Source organism: Pipistrellus kuhlii, unplaced genomic scaffold (genome assembly GCF_014108245.1).
Source record: "Pipistrellus kuhlii isolate mPipKuh1 unplaced genomic scaffold, mPipKuh1.p scaffold_m20_p_12, whole genome shotgun sequence".
In the NCBI taxonomy this organism is placed as follows: domain Eukaryota; kingdom Metazoa; phylum Chordata; class Mammalia; order Chiroptera; family Vespertilionidae; genus Pipistrellus; species Pipistrellus kuhlii.
This window is the reverse complement of record NW_023425427.1, coordinates 4,543,691-4,568,614: the sequence shown is the minus strand read 5'-3', so window position 1 is coordinate 4,568,614 and position 24,924 is coordinate 4,543,691. Positions and strand designations below refer to the sequence as shown.

General features: G+C 39.6%; 2 protein-coding genes across 2 annotated transcripts; one reads left to right on the top strand and one right to left on the bottom strand.

The window, feature by feature from the left end:
- The first annotated feature begins 262 nt into the window (after positions 1 to 262).
- PSMD5 (proteasome 26S subunit, non-ATPase 5) lies at positions 263 to 19,998 on the top strand. The gene is made up of 10 exons (XM_036432842.2): positions 263 to 521; positions 3,114 to 3,258; positions 4,239 to 4,352; positions 4,769 to 4,897; positions 7,225 to 7,334; positions 10,808 to 10,950; positions 13,177 to 13,368; positions 15,939 to 16,048; positions 16,651 to 16,791; positions 19,085 to 19,998. The coding sequence occupies exons 1-10, from the start codon at positions 346 to 348 to the stop codon at positions 19,340 to 19,342; spliced, it is 1,518 nt and encodes a 505-aa protein (XP_036288735.1). The 5' UTR covers positions 263 to 345; the 3' UTR covers positions 19,343 to 19,998.
- Positions 19,999 to 21,133: 1,135 nt separating this feature from the next.
- On the bottom strand, positions 21,134 to 23,862 carry B3GALT9 (beta-1,3-galactosyltransferase 9). The gene is made up of 2 exons (XM_036432850.2): positions 23,456 to 23,862; positions 21,134 to 22,274 (listed from the first exon to the last, which is right to left on the bottom strand). The coding sequence occupies exons 1-2, from the start codon at positions 23,459 to 23,461 to the stop codon at positions 21,171 to 21,173; spliced, it is 1,110 nt and encodes a 369-aa protein (XP_036288743.1). The 5' UTR covers positions 23,462 to 23,862; the 3' UTR covers positions 21,134 to 21,170.
- Positions 23,863 to 24,924: the final 1,062 nt, after the last annotated feature.

Here is a 24,924-nt window from a genome sequence, read left to right as displayed (position 1 = left end):
GAGTCCTTATGCCCACTACTCCGCTTGCCAGGCATCTGTGGAGCCTTGGCGCTCCGTGGGAAATGGGAAAGCCGCCGGGAATGACTGCACGGCCAAGGGAGGAGCAGCGCCTGAGAGGACGCCGCTCAGGGACCCCGCAACCACGAACGACCATTGGCTCGGCTCTAACGGAACCACATCTCGCGAGGCTTGGCATTACGGGACCTTGCGCGGTCCGCCAGCTCCGCCCGGCTACTGCAGTCACAGGGACGCTACTTCCGTCAGATCTCGCGAGACTCGGAGAAGCCCGCCGGGAGCCAGGAGCCTGGCAGGCGGCCGAGCCGGCGCCTTCCTGCCCGAGGAGGCATGATGGCGGCCCAGGCGCTGGCGCTGCTGCGGGATGTGTCGCGGCTGGAGGCGCCGCTGGAGGAGCTCCGCGCGCTCCAGTCGGTGCTGCAGGCGGTGCCGCTCAGCGAGCTCCGCGAGCACGTGGCGGAGCTGCGCCTTAGTCCGCTTTTCTCCCTGCTCAGCCAGAACCATCGGTGAGAGCACCCCGCTGCCTGGGAGCAGGCGGGGAGGGAGACTCCGCCAAGTGTGGAGACGGGAGCGGGTAGGATGGAGGAAGGGCTTTACCCAGTCGCAAATAAAGGTTTTTAAAAAGCTGAAGTTTCAGAGAGGGAAGGACCCGAGGCTGAGAGGCAAGGATTGGGGTGCAAGTCCAGCCCCTGACCATCTATCTCCTGGCCTCACTGCCTTCATCCTGGAAGTAGGAGTTGGGGGCGGGGAAGCCAGGTGGCTCACCTGCAGGGAGAACTCCACACTCGTGTGCACAAGTGCTTGACTTTTCTTTCTCCCCAGAGGGAGTCCTATCCTAGCAATTTTGCTAAATCCATCCATATTTTAGATTCATATACCGTTTGATCCAGTAATTTAACACGCAGGTATACTTTCTATTTCATAATTTAGAAGAGTTAAAAAATATTTGTGATCCAAAATGTTTCTACTTGAAAATATTGTATGATCCCACTTATGTGAGGTACCTAGAGAAGTCACATTCATAGAGAAAGTAGAATGATGGTCGCCAGAGGCTGAGGGAAAGGGAAAAACGGGGCGTTCGTGTTGAATGGACGCAGTTTCAGTTTCAATGGGAGATGAAAACGTTCTCGAGTTTGATCCCGGTGATGACTGCACAACTCTGTGAATGTACTTAATGCCACAGCACTCACTGTACATATAAAATGCTTAAAACATAGAAGCAGGAAACAGGAATTTCAGAGGATGGGGGGGAATTAAATGAATGCATATATGCATAGCCCATGGACACAGACAATAGTGTGGTGAAGGCCTAGGAGTGGGGTGGAGAGGATCCATGGGGAAACAAAGGGGGCATCTGTAATACTTTCAATAATAAAGATAAAATTTTAAAAAGAAAAAAAAAAGATTAAAATGGGCCTGGTCACACCACTGACTCATGAACCAGCTCACAGTTTGATTCTCAGTCAGGGTACACGCCCAGTAGGAGGCGTGGGAGAGGCAGTCCATCAATGATTCTCATCATTGATAGTTCTCTCTCCTACTTTATGAAATCAGTTAAAAAGATGGTAAAAAATATAAATTTTATGGTATGTACAATTGCAATTTTTTTTTATTGATTGGTTTTTGGAGAGAGAAGCATTGATTTGTTGTTCCACTTATTTATGCATTCATTGGTTGATTCTCCTAACTGGAGATCAAACCTGCAACCTCAGTATACGGGGACTGCACTCTAACCAATTGAGCTATCTACGTAGGACTGCTTTTTTTTATTTTTTATTTTTTATTTTATTTTTTTTAAGGAAAAGAAACCCATTAGCGGTCTCTGCCCCCTTTCAGCTACTCCCCAGGTTCTGGCAGCCTGTGATCTGCTTTCTGTCTCTGAATTTGTCTATTCCGGATATTTCATGTAAATGGAATCATTGTCAAAAGGAAGTCTCTGTGTCTGGCTTCTTTCACTTACCGTATTTTCAAGGTTCATGTTGTAGCATGCATCAGTACTTCATTCCTTTTTGTGGGGAATATTCCTTTGTGTGGATAGAACACATTTATGCATTTAATTGATGGGTGTTTTGGGTTGTTTCTACTGCTATGAATATTCGTGTACAAATTTTTGTGTGAGCATGTTTTCAGTGATCTTGGGGATATGTTCATTTTTAAAGCATATTTATTGTTTAATGGCCTTTTAGCAAGATCATACCAATTTAATAGTGTGTTTCCTATTAGCAATGTGTGAGTGCTCAGTTGCTTTTACTGCCTATTAAGAGACAAAGAGAAGTTGTTCTTGAAATACCTTCTGAATGTACAGCTGGTAGCCATCAAATTCTGATTAATTTACTTCTTTAATAGCTCTTGAACCTCTTCCACTCTTTCATCACCTCACCATAAACTTATAACTGAAAATTCTATCTCTAACACTGACTGAGTGATTTCTAGAAGTCCGATCTAATCATGTTAATTCTGCTTTAAAATCACATCTTGACTTGCCATTGCCATCTGGGAAAAGGTGAAATCCCATAGCAGGACAGGAAAAAAAAACACAATCAAAATCTGATTGCTGTGCATTTTTAAAAATTTCATTTCTTGACATTCATCTTCTTCCTTTTACCTTCTTCCCACTTCTCTCCGTTTCTGATCCCAGTCATACCAAGTTACTTGTGGTTCCTTGAATGCATAACACTCTGTGCCTTTTCATGTGCTACTATGCCCTTTACCTCTCTTTTCTTCTCTTGGGTAACTTAAAAATGTGCTCAGGTATACCCTGTACCCTTTGTTCTTTATTGAGTTCCCACAGCTTCCAGCGTTAAGCTAGCGTTTATCTACCGGGATTATAGTTGCCCTTTTTTTCTGTATCTCCCATTAGACTGAGCTCCTTGTGGTTATAGAATATATCTTATCATTCTTTGCAGCCCCAGCACAGGCATGCCACATAATAGGTACTTGGCAAATGTTTAATATTAAACATTTAATGTTAAAGTAGAAGCCGATGTTTTGAAGAGAAGTGTATGTGGAGAGCCTCGTTGAGCCAGGTGTCGGATATTATTAGATTCCTTTCTACCTGAAAGGACACGAACTAATGAGGTCTATGGTGTCTCCTTTAGGGAACAGACCACTTTGTGTGTATCCATTCTGGAGAGATTGCTCCAGGCTCTGGAGCCAGTTCACGTGGCTCGGAACTTCAGGGTTGACCTGCAGAGGGGGCTGACTCACCCCAATGATTCCGTAAAAATCCTCACTCTATCCCAGGTATGAAATCTTGCTAGCACACATAATAAGGGAACCAACCCTTAGTGATCACCTGCTCTGGGCGAGATTCTGTGCAGGGAGATGAAGAAAACATGATCTTTCGCTGTCCCTAGGGTGTGTCTAGTGATCTATTCGAGTGTACATAACTGTGACCAGGGAGATACAAGTTAAAGTAAGAAGTTCTAAGTACCATCGGCAATATTCATTCATCAAATACTGAGTTACTTTTACATGCCAGGCACTGTACCGTATGCTGTTTGAGCTACCAAGGTAAAGAAAGCATTTCTTTCCTTGCTTAGAGAATCCTCTAGGCTAGAGAAAAATGATTGCCATGCTAAGTCATGTTATGATACTGGCATGAACAAAGTTCTGATGTAAAGGTTACTAAACCAACAAATTAAAACAATTATCACTCTGGCAATCAAAACATGCCACTATTTGGGTGAAGAACTGTTGCTGAGAATGTTAGGATCTGAGCAGTTAGTTTATCCAGTAGTTATTCAGTTATTGTTTTTTCTCCTCTAAAGTGTTTATTCAACAAATTGGGAAAAGTATCAGTTTATCATTTATGTGCCAGACACTGTAGTATGTCCTTTACCTACTTAGTCTCGTTTAATCTTCATTACTATCCTGTACTTAAGTATTGTGTTCCCACCTTACAGGTAAGAAATTAGGCCCAGAGAAGTTATTTAATTTTCCCAGGATTTCCGTTTAGCTAATAATAAATAGAACTAGGATTTTTATTGCTTTCACTCACTGAGATGTCTCAACATTTTTTTTTTTCTTTCATAGATATGACTATGCCATTGTGTGCTTGGCTTTAATGCATTTGGGTTACTTGGAATTTTTAATGACTTGTCTTATAGTTGTAATCAGTAACTCTTAAAATAACTGCACACTAAGGTATGATAATTTGACCGTCATATGTTCACTTGTTGCCCTACCTTGGAAGAGTATTTCTGATTGTTTTTTTCTTTCAGGTTGGAAGAATTGTTGAAAATTCTGATGCAGTTACTGAGGTTCTAAATAATCCTGAATTACTAAAACAAATCATTTATTGTATTGGTGGAGAGAATCTATCTGTAGCTAAAGCGGTGAGTCAGCTGCAACAATCCACTTAAACATGCAGAGGTATCTGTGTCTTAAACAACAAAGAAAGGCTTTCTGGATTGAGAGGTGGACGTTTAGAAGGGATGATTGTATAATTGCAGCTTCATATAGATGGTGTCAAATAAGTACAAGTAAATGCCTTCTATTTTCTATAGTACACATATCTAAGTTATCTGCCATAGGGTTTATATGGGGTTACTTCCTAAGAAGCAAAACTTTCATAATTCTGTTGAGAATGCTGTGCATCTTTTCCAATTACAAATAGTAATAGCTGCTAAAGCATAGTGAATGCTCATGGGACAGGGTGCATTCCATACTCTAATTTTCACATCAGTCCTGTGCAGTAGATATTACTATTTTGTGTTTTTATGAATTAAGGGACATTTTCTTTCCTTATAAGGCCATTAAATCCCTGTCAAGAATATCACTGACCCAAGCTGGACTGGAGGCTTTATTTGAAAGCAATCTGCTGGATGATTTGAAAACTGTAATGAAAACAAATGACATTGTTCGATATAGGGTCTATGAGGTAAGTTGGAAATCTCACTTTCTGATGCCTACAATTCAGAATTCAGGAAGGGTTACCTTGGAAGGCAAGATGGGTCATTTAACATGCATTTATTGAGTATATAGTCCGTGTTAGGCCGTATATTAGGTACTGGAGAACTCTCCACCTAGTATGTGAGACAATCATAAAAATATGTATACTGCTTTATCTAGTACTATGGTAGAAGAGATACCATTGAAACTAGACTTTGAAAAACTTAGTTGTAATAATAGTAGTAGTAAGAAGAAATGCTCCCCTTTTACACCAGCTTTCTATTGAGCACTGTGCTAAATCCTCACATGTATTGTCTTGGTTCTCACAATAATCCCTATATACTATTATTATTAACCTCACTATTAATGGAGTAATTGGCCCAAGGCCACACAATTAATAAGTTGTATATTTAAAACAAATCCTCTATAATCTAATTCCCTCTTCAGAGCTTACTAGCATGCCTTGATACTGATTTTCTTTCTGCCTCTCTAGCTGTTTCTTCTAAGTCTCCTGGCTTGTTATCCTTTATTGCAGTGTTTTTCAACCTTTTTTGGGCAAAGGCACACTTGTTTCATGAAAAAAATCACGAGGCACACCACCATTAGAAAATGTTAAAAAATTTAACTCTGTGCCTATATTGACTATATATAAAGTAATTCTCTTGAATAGGAATCAAATAAACACAAAGAAAGTATTTTATAATTACTTTATTATGAAATATTAAGTAAACAAAATAGTGAAAAATTATAAAATTCTTGTCTTGTCTGCACCTACGGCACACCAGGCAACATCTAGTGTGCCGCGGAACAGCGTTTGAAAAACGCTGCTTTATTGAACTATTAATTGTTGGGGTTTGTGAAGGCAGAATCCCAAACTCTCGTCTCCTTGTAATCTGTATTCATTTTTAGGCAATATTAGTCATCCTGTGATTTCAGTGCCCACCAGTAATGGTGATGACTTTCATATATAACCCTCCAACCCAGACCTACCTTTCTTTTGAGCTCAGATCTTCATGTCCAACTATTTATTATCTCCTTGGACATATTCTGGGCCCCTCACGTTCATGTTGAAACCAAACTCCTAATCTTTTCTAACCACTTCATGCCCTTAATAAAAAAAACAGCAACAACAAACTGGCTCTGTCTCATAGTCCATGTGGTTGGCTATTAGACCTCTAGCTCATTCTCTAAGAGGCTTTGTTCTCCTGGCCACATATCCATTCAATCATCATGTTGTGTCAGTTTTTCTTAAACCCAAGCATTTGTCTTCCTTGATAAAGCCACTAGCACCCAAGTCTAAGCTACTGATCTCTCACCTGAACTACTTTAACTGCATCCAAACTGGATGCTCTTATCCATTTTTGTCATTACTACTCTATCTTAACATGTAATCGGCATGATCTTTTAACCAAGAGGTTGTGGATTCAATTCCTGGTCAGGGCACATACCTTTGTTGCGGTTTAATGCCCCGTCAGGACATGTATGGGAGCCAACCAATCGATGTTTCTTCTTATTAAATCAATAAACATATTCCCAGGTGAGGATTTAAAAAACAGAAAATGAAATTTGTTTCTGTCATTTCTCTGCTTGAAATCCTCTAGTAAGCCCTTAGAACATACTTGATAAATGAGTAAGTGAATGACTGATGGAATGCACGCATGAAAGAATGAGTTATTTATTTATTTTTTAAAAATATTTTTTATTGATTTTTCACAGAGAGGAAGAGAGAGGGATAGAGAGTCAGAAACATCGATGAGAGAGAATCATCGACCAGCTGCCTCTTGTACACCCCCTACTGGGGATGTGCCTGCAACCAAGGTACATGCCCTTGACCGGAATCGAACCCGGGACCTTTCAGTCCTCAGGCCGATGCTCTATCACTGAGCCAAACCGGTTTTGGCAAGAATGAGTTATTCTTGCATTCTTTTTATTGTTGCTGATTCGACTTTTGTACCTTGATGATAATTTCTTTCGTAAAAAGTGCAGATACACCCACATGTAATGGAGTGTTATCGATTGCCTCTCATACGTGCCCCAACTGGGAATTGAACCGGCAGCCTAAGTGTGTGCCTTGACTAGGAATCAAACCTGCAACTTTTTGTTGTATGAAATGACGCTCCAAACAACTGGGCCGCCTGGCCGGGGCCCAAAGTAATTTCTTACTTGTGCAGTGAAATTTTCCTACTTGTGGAGATAAATATATATAATAGATTTTTAAAAAATTTCTTATAAAGTGCCTAATCCTGCATGTATCATAAAAGGAGATTTAACAAATTTGGGGTTGTTTTAACCCTTTCTATTTTTCTCTTCTTTCAGCTAATTGTGGAGATCTCTTCTGTGTCACCAGAATCTCTAAACTACTGTTCCACCAGTGGGCTGATAACCCAGCTCCTCAGAGAGCTGACTGGAGAGGATGTGCTGGTCAGGTATGTTGGCTGAGAGAGTTCTTAGAGCACCATGTCCTCCTTTGGAGGGCCAGAAAACAAACCTGGGACTTCCCTTCCCTCGTGGAGCTTGTGCCTAGGTTGCAATCTCATGACAAAGCATATTCTGAAGAAAAGGCCTTTAGAAAATTGCTCAAGTGATATTGTAACAACATACTGGAACTTAATATGTAGCCCCATATGAGAATACAGCTACTTAAAAAAAAAAAATATATATATATATATATATATATATATATTATTTTTATTGATTTCAGAGAGGGAAAGAGATGGAAACATTAATGATGAGAGAGAATTATGGATCTGTTGCTTCCTGTAAGCCCCCTACTAAAGATTGATCCCGCAACTCCGGCATGTGCCTTTGACCGGAATCGAACCTAGGACCCTGCAGGCTGACGCTCTATCCACTGAGCCAAACTGGTTTCAGCCAAAATCTTGATAACTATATTGTTGTGGGGTCGAACCCTGGGAATAGACACCAGGTTGGCAGAGGCAGGGAGCACGAGGGTCCCAGGTGGTGCTCCCACCCAGGCGAGGCATTTTCACCTGGCAATCCTCTGGAAAAATCGCTTGCCTCCTGTGGATGCAGGTGGCATGGGCGGAACCGGTGACCTCTATACTGCAATCAGACTCCCTGATCTTTCTGAAAAGCTCTTACTGATTTTAAAATTATAACTTAAGAGTTAACACACACACAAAGACCAAGCGGCCCACAAAATATTTTCCTTTTCTTTTAAAGATTTTACAATGTACTGTAATCATTAATTACATTAAACTTAAATGGTCAATTGAAACAAACAGTTCTGAGACCGTTCCTCTACCACTGATCAAGACTGGGTGGAGGCAAAAATAAGATTCATTTAGGTGGTTTTTTTTTGAGTTTGCTGAGCAGACTTGGTGACTTTGCCAGCTCAAGCTTCCTTCTTGTAAATAGTTAATTTTAGAATTTGGTCTCTGCTTTTAACCTTTTTGGACCACAATTGTTACAACTTCGTACCTCCAAATTAATAAACATATAGATCTTGTTAGGTGGCTGATTCCCCTCTGACAGAAAGCAAAGCACCCCTGGGAAAAAGGAATCCCAGTGGCCACTCGGGGCAGTTTGCTAGCCGTCAGAGCACTCAGCTTTAAACAAATTAAAGGTTTCTTTCTTTCTCTATGTTTTTTTTCTTTTTCACAGATTTTCACACTTACATGAACAAATAATTTATACCCAAGCAAACAAACAAAATATCAAACAAATGTCTGTACTTATACCCATTCAGTAAACAAGTAACATTACAATGTCTCAGCAAAACAGAAATGGCACTCATGTTGGACAAAGGAAATAAGACTGATACTCTAGGACAGTGTTTTTCAACCTTTTTTGGGCAAAGGCACACTTGTTTCATGAAAAAAATCACGAGGCACAACACCATTAGAAAATGTTAAAAAATTTAACTCTGTGCCTATATTGACTATATATAAAGTAATTCTCTTGAATAGGAATCAAATAAACACAAAGAAAGTATTTTATAATTACTTTATTATGAAATATTAAGTAAACAAAATAGTGAAAAATTATAAAATTCTTGTCTTGTCTGCACCTACGGCACACCAGGCAACATGTGTGCCGCGGAACAGCGGTTGAAAAACGCTGCTCTAGGAACTGTGAGGGGAAAGTTATCCTGCAGACCGGCATTGACCTGGGAAAAAGAGTGGTTAAATCAAAAGCATTAACATCAGAGCTGTATTTGTCTGCCCATTTCTTGAAGTCCTAGAAATTTTTCAAAAAACATTGTAGAGGGGAACACGGAGACATAAACGAACCTTGAACATTTTGACAGAGACCAAAACACAAAACAAATAGGCCTGACACAAACACAAGACAACCCGTCCGGACACCTAGGGCTGAGGACACACACCGTAGTGTCCTCCCGGGCCGAGAACACCATCGTGTCCTCCGGCCAGAGCCTGGAGGTTAAGCCGCGTCCAGCCCTCCAAGGACTCTTACCCTTTTGCGATCTCAACCTGGGCGCCTTACCTCCCGAGACCGGTTTTCCCTTTTTCAATAAATCCTTGCTGCTTCTGTCTCTGGCTAAGGTCCCTGAGAGGAGGGAGAGCCTCCTGCCCCTCCTGGGGGGGAGGGGGGCCCTCTCTCCTGCTGGAGGGAGAGCCTCCTGCCCCTACTGGGGGGTCCCTCTCTCCTCCTGAGGGAGGGAGAGCCTCCTGCCCCTTCTGGGGGGTACCCCTCTCTCTCTCTCTCTCTCTCTCTCTCTCTCTCTCTCTCTCTCTCTCTCTCTGGTATCTTGCTGGGGCCTCCAAATGTTGTGGGGTCGAACCCTGGGTTCAAAATAAGACCACCGGAGGCTGATTAATTAATTTAAAAAAGCAGGCAAGGATTTATTGAACTGGCTAGGACAGCCGCGAGAGCACCACATGCAGGTGGTCTTCACACGACTGCACCGTTTCAGGGGTAGGCAGTCCCTTTTAAAAGTTCAAACCACAGGAATTTTCCTTTGTTCTAAATTCTAAAGACTAAATTCTAAAGACTAGGGACAGCCCGCAGGGTTGGTTCCCAGTCACACCCTGCTGGACATTGGAATGTGGCCCTATCTTGTGATAGCGGATAACACAGAAGCAGAGCTCAGTGGTTAGTCTCTAATGGTTATCTACAGTTTCTATCCCTGAAGCTACTGAGTCAGTGGGAATTAATCTCCTGTGGTCCTGGTCTAGGCAAGGGAAAATTGCCTTAGCCTCCAGGTCTTCACCTGGAAGCTGAGGTAAGTACCCAGTGTTTTAATCAGATGCAACAGCCACACTTAGCAGGGTTAAAATTCAAACAGCAGTTTTTACCAAAGTATGGTTGCCACTATATTTCAATATAATTAGGATTATGGTTACCTGGGGGCTTACTGTTTTGTTCTCTGTGCTTTTGTATATGTTTGACATATCAAGATAAAACAAAAGTTGTGGTGTGTTGTTTTTTTTTAATCTCTTAGGAAGTAGCTTTATTATAGTTGAAATAATAAGTGCACCTTAAGTCAGAAAGTCAAGATTTAAGTCTAAACTGTACCTTGTAATAAAGATGTGATCCTGGCTGAAACCAGTTTGGCTCAGTGGATGGAGCATTGACCTGCGGACTGAAGGGTCCCAGGTTCCGTTAAGGTCAAGGGCATGTACCGGGGTTGTGGGCATATCCCCAGTGGGAGGTATTCAGGAGGCAGCTGGTCGATGTTTCTCTCTCATTGATGTTTCTAGCTCTTTCTCCCTCTCCCTTCCTCTCTGTAAAAAAAAAAAAAAAAAAAAAAAAAAAGATCCTGAAATTTTCTTATCCTACTCATCCTATACCCTCATGTGAAAAGTAGATCCAGGATTATTGACCTTTCAGATTTTGTGGGAACAATTAAATACAATAACCTACATGAAAACAATTCCTAAACCATGCTAATCATATGCAAATCTTGGCATTTCAGAGCCACCTGTATAGAAATGGTGACTTCAATGGCATATACTCATCATGGACGACAGTACCTTGCTCAAGAAGGAGTGATTGATCAGATATCTAATATGATTATTGGGGCAGATTCAGACCCTTTCTCTAACTTCTATTTACCAGGTGAGAAATACTGATGCCTGTAGAAATGATGTGCATGATTTGTTTCTGAGTTATCGCTGTCAGAGTTTATTATCATCTTTAGAGCTTATTCCCTTGAGATGATACCTGACTAATAGCCTCTTAATGAGGTAGAATCTATTGCTCTGGGAGCCATGCACTATTGATTCTGATTTTCTGCAAATACTACTGTTTAGATCACATGTGTCAAACACAAGGCCCGCGGGCCAAATCCGTCCCGCCAGGCCTTGCAATGTGGCCCGCACCACGCTGTCATCACTGCACTCCGCTGCGTTTCCATCACAATGACAGTTTATGACTGTTCAGTAAACCATTTGGCCCGCGATTTAGGCTGGATTTTAGATTTTGGCCCCTTCTCTGATTGAGTTCGACACCCCTAGTTTAGATCATTAGGATTGTTTCCTGTGCAGTTCAGCCAAAAGAAACATAAATTAAAATACTAAGTGGTATTTACAGTATATTCACAGATTCACCAAATCTTTGAGTTGTAATCTTTAGCTAATATAAGAACTATTCCCAGCTATTCTGTTCAAGGACATGATTGATTAGTTCTTCTTGAGCATTTTCAGAAATTGGAGATTTACTCCTTCATTAGCCTATCGGGTCTAGTAATAATTAATGTCGTTTTAAAACATTCGTTTAAAATATTGCTTGGCGTTGACTTGTATTGACATAACCTTCAAACACGTGGTATCTACAGAACGTGTGAAGTGCAATTAACAAGTTTTGCTTGAAAAAGTTTGTGATTGGTTTGGTTTTTGTTGCAAAACTAGGGCTAAGAAGATGGTGGATGAAGAGCATATTAGGCACTGCATGCTTTAAGAGTTCCAATTAGGAAGAAAAGCAAGTGAGGCTGTAAAAAACATCTGTAGTGCTCTTGGTCAAGATGCAGTTAGCGCCAGAAAATGCCAGCGTTGGTTTGGGAAATTTCGCAAGGGAAATTTTTCGTTAGATGACAAGAGTGGTCGAGGCTGTGTGTCCAATTTTGATCAAGAAGCTCTTCAAGCTCTTTTGGTGCAAAATCCTCAAATTACCCAACAAGAGCTTGCGACAACTTTAAATTGTTCACAAAAAACAATTTCCAATCAATTGTGTGCACTTGGCAAAGTCCAAAAGTTTGGAAACTGGGTTCCTAATGAGTTGACCGACAACAACCGTAATCAAAGAATCACAATTTGCAGTTCCCTCCTCTCTCGTCAAAACCGTTTGCCGTTTTTAGAGCAAATTGTTACCGGAGATGAAGAATGGGTGCTGTATGTTAATTTCAAAATGCGGCCTCAATGGTTGGACAAAAATGAGGCTCCGCAGCCCAGACCAAAACCTGACTTGCATTCGAAAAAATTGATGTTGTGTGTTTGGTGGAATTTTAAAGGAATTCTTCATTATGAACTTTTACCATCTAACCAAACCATTACAAGTGCAGTGTATAGTGCCCAATTGGAAAGGTTAGCCCAAGCTTTAAGAGAAAAAGAACCCGCGCTGATTAATCGGAAGGGTGTAATTCTTCACCACGATAACGCACGACCGCATACTGTAAGAATCACTGCTGAAAAACTGCGCCAGTTGGAATGGGAAGTTCTCCCTCCACCTGCATATTCTCCTGATATTTCCCCTTCCGATTACCATTTGTTTCATTCTTTGCAAAACTTTCTTCTTGGAAAAAAATTTAATAATGAAGAATGCCTCAAAAATGCATTGACCGAATTTTTTGCATCAAAATCACAAGACTTTTACAACAGAGGGATTAAAATGCTCCCTGAGCATTGGGCACAAGTAGTAGAAAACAACGGCAACTATATTGTTCATTAAATTTTGTTGTACTGTTTAAATAAATTAGATTTTAAAAAGTATTAGAAAACGACATTAATTATTACTAGCCCTAATAGATTACTTCATTGAAGAAAGTCTTCTTTAAAATTTCTTCCTAATAATAACCCCAAACTTACCTTCCTATGATTTGTATTCACTGATCGTTGTTCTTTGTTCTCCCTCTTGCTTTTTGAACCTAGCTCCATTAACACTCTCGGGACCACTCTTTTTAAGTCCTCCAGTATTTCCTTAAGGTCTGTCTGATTTCAAGACAACATAGGACTATAGCCTTTCTTTTTCTGGCCTGTAGTTTATTACTGTCCCTGTGAAAACATAGGACCTGCAGTTCATGCTATCTTCTTCCCCTATTAAAATATATTTTTTTGTAAATATATCTAGGATTTGTGAAGTTTTTTGGGAACTTGGCCATCATGGATAGTCCTCAACAGATCTGCGAGCGTTTTCCAGTTTTTGTGGAAAAAGTCTTTGAAATGACAGAAAGTCAGGACCCCACCATGACTGGCGTAGCAGTGGACACAATTGGAATTCTGGGGTCCAATATTGAAGGAAAACAGGTTTTACAGAAGACAGGTTGGTATGACTTGTTTTGGCTTTCTTTAAGGCTATCTTAATTTTTTAAGTTTTCATTTAATATGTCTTTATTTATTTTAGAGAGAGAAGAAGAGAGGGAGAGAGAAACATTAATTGGCTGCCTCTTGCATATTTGGGCATGTGCCCTGACCATGAATCAAACTGGTGACCTCTCAGTACAGGGAGTGATGCTCAACTAACTGATCTATACCAGCCAGGCCAGAGATATCTTAATTTTTGACAAGGCTTCAATATATAAGTTTGCTGGCTGGCACATTAATTGCATTGTTAAAACTATTTTTATATTGGGCAGTCTTTTACCACAACCTTGGACTCATTCCTAAAAAGTCTCATAATTATTAGTGAATATTTTTTTAGAGCTTAGCTGGAACAAGCACTCTTTCCCGCTACATCTTCCTTAAATAGTATTCATAGTAAAAAGATGATGGGCTGGAGCAGAAAGAACTGGGTTCTTTCACCGTCTTAGCTTTTTTATTTATATTTACTTCACTATTCGTTTTCCTTGTGTGTTTTTTTTCCCTCCCAAATCTTTATTGTTTAAAGTATTTCATTTTCCAGGGTGTTGATCTGTGAGTGCCTTGTGTGGGGTCTGGATGAGGTTGGTTGATCTATTTGGAAGTGTCTTTTGTGTGAAGCTTATCCTTGGGCATGTGGAGGTATTATTGATTTGAGAAAATGCTAAGTAATTGATTTACTACCTGAAAAATTTAAAGTTCTGAAAGTTTAAGGTCTCTTGCCAAAGAGGTTTTAAAGCTAACACCTTAATTTTAATGGAGAAAGGGGAGGACAAGCCCTTCCCACCCAGAACAGGTAATCAAATTCCAGTCAGCAGCTATCTTTAAACAATGTGTTCATTTACATTTGAATGGCTATGCCTTTTGATAGCCTGAGGGCAAGTTTACATGTAAACAAGTTTGCTTCTCAGTTCCCAGAGCAGAAAAAACAAGGTTTAAAATTATTAGACTTTAAATTTTATTCTTAAAAATATAAAAGTTTATTAATAAAAAAAACAACAGAAAAAAGGAAATTAAAAAAACTGATGAACAATATTAACTGTTGATTATAATAGAATCAGAGATATGGGAGGGGAGTGGACTGACAATTCTCTGGGAAAAGGGGAGTGGTGGATGCGGGAAGAGACTGAACGTAAACTGCACCTATGGATGAGGACAATAGGAGGTGGGGAAAGGGCAGAGGGTGGGGTGGGAACCTGGTGGAGGGGGGGGAAGAAATGAGGAACCTTTGTAATAATATGAACAATAAAGGTTGATTTTTAAAAAAATAATTAAAAAATAAATAAAAATAAAAGTATTTCATCTTCCTAATTTTAAAAAAAGGGTATAACAACTACTTTTCAGGGTTGTTATGAATATTTAATGAAAAGCCACATTTTTATATGTGTAATGTCAAGGACTGGGGAAAAATTATTACAAGAGGTTATGTTAAGAGTGATGCTTTTGCCCTGGACAGTATAGTTCAGTTGGAAGAGTGTTGTCCCATGCACCAAAAGGACACTTGCTCAATTCCTGGTCAGGAACATGCCTGGGTTTCTGGCTTGATCCCCAGTAGTCAGCCATTGATCTCTCAGATCAATGTTTCTCTCTCTTTCCCTCCCTTCCCACTCTCTCTGAAATCAATAAAGCCATTTTTTAAAATGTGGTACTTTATCGAACATCCTTGCATATCTTGAAAGCACTGAATTTGGCACCAAAAAATTAATTTGGTGGCACTGTTAAAACCCTTGTATGAAGTGTATGTTTAAAATAATAAACCGTTGTGTATTACAATTAGTATCCTTGTTATATGTACTTTTCTAAGTGCATTTTCCTGTGACATAGAACACTTTTACAATCCTTCAAAGAACATACTGTTGTCATTCTCATTTTATAGATAAGGTAGTTGAAACTCAGAGAAGTTAAGGTAATTTTCTAAGATCATACAGACTGTGTGGCAGCTGCTACTCCTCAAAAAATTAAACATGGAATTACCATATGATCCAGCAATTCCAAAATAATTGAAAACAGGCTCAAATAGATATTTGTATACCTGTGTTCATTATTAGCTATTATTTACAATAGCCAAAAAGGGTAGAAATTACTCAAGTTCGTTGATGGATGAAAGGATAAAGTATGGTGTGTACATACAATGGAATATTAATCAGCCTTATGAGTGAATGAAAATCTCATACATGCTACAAAGAAAAACCTTGAAGACATGCTGAGTGAAATAAGCCAGACACAAAAGGACAAATACTGTATAATTGCACTTATACACTACCTAAAGTTGTCAAATATGCAGAGATATTGTAGAAAGTAGAATTTTGGTCACCAGAGAGTGGGGACATTAGGGAATGGGGAGTTAATATTTAATTAGTACAACTTTTAATTTAAAATAATGAAAAAGTTCAGGAGATGGATGGTAGTAATGGATGTACAACAATGTGAATGTGCTTAATGACACTGAGCTATATGCCTAAAAATAGTTAAAATGGTAAATTATTTCATTTTATTTGTATTTTATGACAATAAAAACTATCTCATCTCTCAAAGGAACTCGATTTGAACACTTACTGAAGCGGATAGGATATCAAGCAAAGAATGCCTCAACAGAGCTCAGAATTAGGTGTTTGGATGCGGTTTCATCTCTTCTTTATTTACCAGTAAGTAGAGTGGGAAATTAATGAAACATAGTGGGATGTGTTGGGATAATAAGTCTGTACGAGTTAACATAATACTGGTTAATTAATATAAATGTTGATCAGATAAATGCCATCTTTCTTACTCTTAGTAAAAGAGTGTAACCTTCATTATATGATTAGTGACATGTGGAATCATAGAGTATTGGAACTGGATCAGACACTATATATTGCTTAATCAACCTCATTAAAAAACAATTAAAAAATTTGGTAAAGGCCCTAAATGGTTTGGCTCAGTGGATAGAGTGTCGGCCTGTGGACTGAGAGGTCCCGGGTTCGATTCCAGTCAGGGACATGTACCTTGGTTGCGGGCGCATCCCTAGTGGGGGTTGTGCAGGAGGCAGCTGATCGATATTTCTCTCTTATCAGTGTTTCTAACTCTATCTCTCTCCTTTCCTCTCTGTAATAAAATCAATAAAATATGTTTTTTTAAAAACTGATAAAATCTGGATTGAGTTTGGGGAAAAGTGCTCTAGACTTGGCAGAGATCACACAGCAGGTTACTGACAGAGTGCTATGTTTCCTGACTTCCAAATATGTTGCGATTTTTCTTTTCTGTCCTGTAGCCTGAGCAGCAGACTGATGACCTCCTGAGAATGACAGAATCCTGGTTCTCTTCTTTATATCGGGACCCTCTGGAGCTCTTTCGTGGCATCAGTAACCAACCCTTCCCTGAACTCCACTGTGGTGCCTTAAAAGTGTTCACGGTAGGCAACCCCTTCTTTCCCACAGGTCCTCCGGGACTCTGTCTGTTCAACACATGAGTGCTTTCACTGAACCAGGAACTGTGCCATGTTCCAGGATACACAAGTGCATAGTAGTTTCTGGCCTCTGCTGTTACTATGACTAACGAGGGAGACAGGTGAGTGTACATACAGTTTCAGTAAATGGTATTAGATGCTGTGGCAGAGCACAGAGTACTATGAGTTCACAGAATTAATTCCAGATTCCTTATCTACCATCAAGTAAGCCCTTATTGTCCTAACCAGTCTCCTTCATGAGCCTTATTTCTGGCCCTTCCCATTCTGGCCCTTAATGCTCTAGTGATACCAAACTGCTTGCTTCATTTCGCTGGGCCTTCATGTGCCTTCTGTTTTAAACATTCTTCCCTGAGTTTGCTTGTTAACATCTTACTCACACTTCAAGGACTGATCAGGTATCTCTTCAGTGAGCTTTGTTCAAACCCACAAGGTTGAGTTAATAAATGTTGGCTCTTGTATTTTGCATGTATTTATTCATTCAGCAAAAACTTTTAAAACATATTTTTGTTGATTTCAAGAAGGAAAGGAGAGAGAGAGAGATAGAAACACCAATAATGAGAGACTCATTGGTCAGCTGCCTCTGGCTCAGCCCCTACAAGGGTTTGAGCCTAATTGAACCATGACCTCCTGGTCAGCGCTTAATCACTAAGCCATACCAGCTGGGCACATTCAGCAAATATTGATTTTTTTGGTGGGGTTTTTTTTGCTAGGTGCTAGGGATACAATAGTGAACAAAAATATACAAAGACCTTCCTTTCATGTAGCTCACTGTCTGTTGAGGGACCCAGACAGTAAGTGTAATTGTATAGTTCATTATAGAATTAGAGTTGTGGTAAGGATTATACCTCTGCGTTCTATTTAATACATTACTAGTGGCCCGGTGCATGAAATCCATGCACTCGGACTGGGGAGGGTCCCTTAGCCCAGCCTTTGCCCTCTCACAGTCTGGAAGCCCTCAGGGGATATCTGACTGCTTTGGAGGTGAGAGAGGCTCCAGCCACCACCACTGTGCTCACCAGCCTTGAGCCTGGCTTCTGGCTGAGCAGCACTCAGGGGATGCACTGACCACCAGGGGGCAGTTCCTGTGTTGAGCATCTGCTCCCCGGTGGCCAGTGCACATCATAGCAACTGGTCGTTTCACTGTTCGGTCAAATATTAGCCTTTTATTATATAGGACAGTAGTTGGCAAATTGCGGCTCACAAGCCACATGCAGCTCTTTGGCTTCTTGAGTGTTCTAACGCCACTTCTTCAAAATAGACTCACCCAGGCCGAAAACCGACTTCTGCGCATGGGCCATGAAATTTCAATCACACTGTATGTGCATGCCCACACATGGTATTTTTTGGAAGAGCCGCATATGGCTCGCGAGCCGTGGTTTGCCGACCACTGATATAGGATGTTGAAAATGTTTATTTATTAACCTGTTAAACAGAGTTTGTTGAGAATAGGAACCATAATTGATGTTTCTTTGTAGTCCTAGCATTTACCATATAACCAATTTATTTATTTTTTAATAAATATTATTATTGTTTATTTCATTTTTGTATTATAATTTATTTACCCCCTCACTGTTAGACATTTATATTATAACTGTCACACTGTAATGAATATCTTTTTTAAAAATATCTTTATTACCAAAACCGATTTGGTTCAGTGGATAAAGCGTTGGCCTGCGGACTGAAGGGACCCTGGTTCGATTCCAGTCAAGGGCATGTGCCTTGGTTGCGGGCACATCCCCAGTGGGGGGTGTACAGGAGGCAGCTGATTGATGCCTCTCTCTCATCAGTGTTTCTAACTCTATCCCTCTCAATTCCTCTCTGTAAAAAAAATCAATAAAATATATTTAAAAAAAAAATATATATATATATATATCTTTATTGATTTCAGAGAGGAAGGGAGAGATAGAAATATAAATGATGAAAGAGAATAATTGATCAGCTGCCTCCTGCATGCCCCCTTGACCTGAATCAAACCCAGGACCCTTCAGTCCACAGGTCAATGCTCTATCCACTGAGCAAAACTGGCTAGGGCTATAATGAATATCTTTGTATACAAAGACTTTTTTTAACATTTAGATTTTCTTAAAGTAGGTTCCCAGGAGGGAATTTACTTGGGCAAAACATTAACATTTTTAAGGTTCATGTTGCCAAATGTTTTTTCTACGGATTGTGCCATCGACTAACAAACTTAATTTCTAAAGACTCAAAGGAATTGTGTTCTCTCTGCCTTTCATTCCAGGCCATTGCAAACCAACCCTGGGCTCAGAAACTTATGTTTAACAGTCCAGGTTTTGTAGAGTATGTGATGGACCGATCCACGGAGCATGACAAAGCTTCAAAGGATGCCAAATATGAACTGGTAAAAGCACTCGCCAATTCCAAGACAGTTGCAGAAATCTTTGGGAACCCAAATTATTTGAGACTCAGAACTTACGTGAGTGAAGGTCCATACTACGTGAAACCTATTTCCACAACAGCAGTGGAAGGAGCTGAGTGATTTCTTCTAGAATCTAAATCAATTTTGGACCAAAACTTCTCCTAAGCCATTTGACTCTCTGTATTAACAGAGACTTCTCTCCATCCAGAATTATCATAGAGTATTGAACCTAATTTTTATCACCAGCATTTGTTGTGTTTCTACATAAAGTACAGTGTGAAACCAAGAGAGCACAAACTTGCTTATAATTGAAGCAGATATTTTTCACATTCATTTGACTGTCTTATTGTTTACAAGAAGATGGAAGTTTTGTTCAAGTTTGCTTCAGCCCTGGCCAGGTGGCTCAGTTGGTTGGCGCGTCATCCTGTATACCAAAAGGTTTGAGTCCAGGTTGCAGGTTCGATTACTGGTTGGGTTGCATACATGAGGCAACCCATCAGTGTTTCTCCCTTCCTCTCTCTATAATCAATAAGTAAAATCTGCTTGAAATAAAATAGAACCAAATTGTTTCTCTTTGCCATCTTTTTTTTTTTTTTTTTAATCCTTTGCTCTCTCTTGGTTCTATTTACAAAGTTTTGGATAAAAATATTCTCTGAAAAACAAGCCAAATGGGATCTCAAAATTATGTTCTCTATAATAATAAATACTTTGAAAAGATCTTTTTCTTTTTTGTTGTTGCTATATTTCCTTTGAAAAATAAACTTTTAAAGAATGTTTCTAGTTTTCTAGATGCTTTTTAAAAAATATTTATCAATGGATTTTACTCTTGTGTTTTTTTTTTGGGCGGGGGAGGCGGAGTGGGGAGAGGAATGATAACATGCTAATTCAGAAAGTTCTCCAGACTTTATTTATTGGTGGGTCTTGTTGAGGGTTTTGCTTCTAGTTTTTCAAATTCATCAAGTCAATATTGAGTTGATCAGAGAAAGGGAAACAAACTCCCAATAGTCAAGTTAAGACAAGGTCATTAGGGTGGGCCCTAATCCAATGACTGATGTTCTTAGAATAAAAGGTAAGTTTGGAAACATATACAACACAGAGGAAATATATGAGGTCACAGCCACACAGGAGACAGCCGTGAGAAGATGGAGGCAGAGATTAAAGTGATACATCTCTAAGCCAAGGATTGCTGGCAACCACCAAAGCTAGAAGAGACAAGGAAGGATTCTCCAATACAGGCTTCAGAGAGCATGTCCCTGCTGACAACTCGATTTCGGACTTCTCATCTCTAGAACCCCAAGTGAGTAAGTTTCTGTTGTTTCTTGTCACCCTATTTGTGGTACTTTGTTATGGCATCCCTGGGAAACTAATAAAGAGTATATACATAACAAAATATGAATTTGTTACATCCTATCTATAAATCATCTAATTAGTACTTAATGAAAATCGTCTCGCAAAAAGAGGCCCAAGTCTATATACTGGTGAGGTTTGAGTTACTCCATACAAGGTAGCTAAAACTTTGAATATAATCTGCCACCCAGATTACTAAAATGTTTCCTGTTTGTAGACAAGATGAACAGTTGTTAAATTCCTTATTTTGCGTTTTCCTTAACTGCATTCTCAAAAATTAGTCACCTCTGCTATGACAGTTTTATAAGAATAAGATTTTTAAAAATTCACTAGTTGTAAAGAAACAAGACTTTTGGTTATAATTAAATTTAATGTTCTAACTTCTGGATGAGAGGTTTTATTTGGAAAAGAGTCATACTATACCAACTTACATTCTTTAAAATGATATTTCAATATGATAACAGTGTATCAGGGCACTAAAAACACTTTGCAACTTTCTGAGTACAATTAAAACTACATAAAGCACAAAGTAGGAAGGGTAGTTTCTGTAATAAGGTTGGAGGTTAATTTAAAAAGAACACACGTATAAGGAAAAGAAATCCTAATCCCCAGAATATATGGCATTGTTTTTTACGGTACCAATATGAAAACGTTTAAAGCTGTCAAGGTATGTCAGAAGCTTGCAGGAAATTAGCCCAGAGTAAGTTTCCAACAGTGTACATTCTTTTCCATCATTAATTTCCTTCCATGCCAAGGGCACTTCGGCATCAGTAGTTTCTGAAGATGTGAAGATGAACTTATAGCAACATCTGTTGTATCTGATGTGTCTTTTCCCAGAAAACCTTGAACTATGGATGGGTATGAGGCCAACAAGCTTGGCACAAATCCCTACAAACACATCAGCAGGTACCATAATGGGTACTTCTTTGAAAACTATATACATCATCCGAGCCACGTCTTGGGACATAATAAAAGCCTCACCACTGCAGTAATCCGGGTAGTACTTTTCTGGGTATTCGATAAGAGGCACAAATTCTTGGCTAGTAGGGTCTCTATTGGGCATATCCTGGTGGATAACTCTTCCTACATAGATATCTTCAAGGTGTGCTTTCAGATTGAGAAGGTAACTGATCAGGCTCAGTAGATTGACAAATACATCTTCATCAACTTTGAGAATGAATAAAGCATTAGGGCAGAAGGTCACAGCCCACTGGGTCATTGTGATGATCTTTAGAGTTTGGTTCTCGGCACTGTCCAGAAAGATTCCTTCGATTATATCGTTATTTGCATAGGACTCTTGGTCTATCTCCTGCTGGGTACTTGCCAAAATAGGCATCCCCAAAGCAAACAGTGTGAGGATGGGATGCCCTTGGACACTGGTCATGTTACCCCAGGTTTTTCTGATGAGGTCCCGTCTTGTCCGATTTCCGGGGCTACTGAAGATGAGAGAGAGCAAAAATATATCCTTCCCTTTACACACCTCCGACTGGCTCAAGACGTAATATTTGGAAAGGTTACTTCTCAGGGGCTCCGTGTTCAATTTTCTTGCCCTAGCCTTAATTTCAAGAACTTTCATATCTACGTAAGGCAAAGCATGCAAAAAGTATTCTTCCACAAAATCAGCCCCAAAAAACAAGGCATGGAATAGGATAACGTTAAACAGAATGAAACACCACTGGTGAGTCCGAAGTCTGCAGAATGTCACCTAAATAAGGAAAGGACACATGTTCATTCAACCTTCCTCTCCATTTCTGTTTTTGCCCTCATCAAACACTAACTATATCTCTTACAACACTTAGTGGCACACTATTGTGTTTCTTTTTGTTAATCTGTCCCCAGCTAGATCATGGCCTTATGGACAGCAGGCATCATGCCTATATCTCTTCTCCAGTAGTGCTGAGTTCAGTGTTTGGCACAAAGGGGAAACTGAATAAAATGTTGATGGTTTTCTTGCCTGCTTACTATATACAAGGCTCTGTGTCAAAGCAGAGTCCCAGTAGGCACATGGATATAAAGTAACAAGTGGTTAAAAGCCTATAGGAAAATACATGATGTTCTTTCTGGAACTGGAAGATCTTGGATCAGTTTCTTCTCTAATTACAAAGGTCAAGGGCTATTTTTCAACGACAAGGTTGCTTTTGTTGGCCGCTGCACGACGGCTACTATCAAACATTTACATTATTCCAGTATGACTTTTCAACTTACTCTAATACTTAATTCTGATATTGTCTGTTTTGACAATGTTCCTTAAAATCCATCTGAGATGTCTGTCAATATGGGCATATTCCTGCTATCTGCTTAGCATCCCATTCATAGATCTAGGACAGAGTGGTGCCAAGCTAATGTCACTTTCTTAAAGGAGATGGCAACTTTCCATCTAGAAGAGTATATGCAGTTTTATAATATAATAGATCCAGGAAACATTAAGGGAATTAAATCCCTGTTCATTGGCGCTTCCATCAACAAAACCTCCATAATAACAGGTACTTCTCATTGAACACTTGTCATGGGCCAGTTTGCACGCCTTAATCATGTAGCCATGGCAATATCCCTTTCAGGTAGGTTTTTCAAAATTAAGCTCTGCATTGAGCTGTTGAGTAATTTGCCTAATATCATTCAATGTGTAAGGGGGTGGAGTACAGCCATGACTTGAAAAGTATGTCAAATTCCAAAGCTCACTTTTAACTACTAGAGAATCCTGACTCCTATCTTTTACTTTTCCATGTCTGTTGAATAGGAAAAAACAACCAAACCAAAGTCCTGATATTAGAATCTGAATGCCTTTCCATTTTCTCAGTACTGATTATTTGTACATGAAGAAACTCCAGCCACCTCAAAGGCTATTGTAATAGATAGCAAATGCTTCAGAGATTATAAGAAACTTACCTGCATGTTGTCTGTGAGCAATTTCAGGGCTTTGAAAATTACTGAGTCCAGATGCCAAATTATGCCCAAATGTCTTTCAGGATCAAGTCAGTCTAACCGCAATTGAAGTAAAGTACTTTGTGCTTCAGACTTTAAGGATAAGGTTTCTAGCCAATCAACCTGAGCTTTGTCCCAGAATACCTGCTGGCTGTGTAGGAGAGCAAGTGCTGATCATGTTACAGCTAGAGTGAATCCAGAACAAGGAGTTAAAAAAAAAGCAAACCTCTTCAAATGCTTCCACTCTTCTGTACCTCTTGAAACTGACCTTTTGTCTTTACGCCAGTTTCTGATGAAGTATGACTGGGAGTTGAAAGAACAGTTCACTCATACCACCTCTCCACAGCATCATCACACAAGGAGAAATGTCATATAGTATTTCTGGAGTGCATCTCATGCAACTGAACAGTTGACGTAATTCATGCCCCCCACACATGCACATGCATGAAAGGTAATAAACATTAAGGAATATGTTTCATACCCGTTGATGCAATTTTTCTCCCCATATAAACAAATGGTGAGGTTTGGGGTGTGTTTCATTGGGAAGGATTTTGAATTCTTAGTGTAGGCTATGGAAAGAGCTTTACTAAATATGTCACCCAATTACCTCTCCCAGGTAACTAGCCCAGAATGGAAAATAACATACACGTTATTTTAGCCTGAATTGAAGAGACTGAGCATCTGATATTTAGCATCAGCTATGTTCCTAGAGCATATATATGTAGGAATTATCTCAAGCATTGTTTCCACCACTAAGTTTAATATCAGGAAAAACAGCATCCAGCATATTTTCATGTTTCTGTCACAGAAGCAGTTGTACTGAGTACTCTGTTACCAGACCAGGCTATTTTTTCCCTCTTTCTTCTTTTCATATGTTGATTTTCCTACAGGATTTTCAGTTTTTGTAATTACTTGACTAGGAATAACTCATTACATTTAAAGTTGACTATGTTGCCGAAACCAGTTTGGCTCAGTGGTAGAGCGTTGGTCTGCAGACTGAAAGGTCCCAGGTTCGATTCCGGTCAAGGGCATGTACATTGGTTGCGGGCACGTCCCCAGTAGGGGGTGTGCAGGAGGCAGCTGGTCGATGTTTCTCTCTCATCGACGTTTCTAGCTCTCTATCCCTCTCCCTTCCTCTCTGTAAAAAAATCAATAAAATATATTTTTTTAAAAAATTAAAAAAAATAAAGTTGACTATGTTTTCTCAACAATCATTGCTTAATATTGGAACTTTTTACAAAGTTGGGAAACCATTCAATGAAAGGGGTTTTTTACATATACTAAATCTAACAAATAGGTCTTGGAGATATTGAATTGAAAACATCCTATTTTGCAATTTTTATAGACCCATATATTTTGGTCCTGGGTTTCCTCTGAGCTTAAACTTAGAGAATTTTGTTTCTTTGTCCATAACAGGTTCACACAATATATTG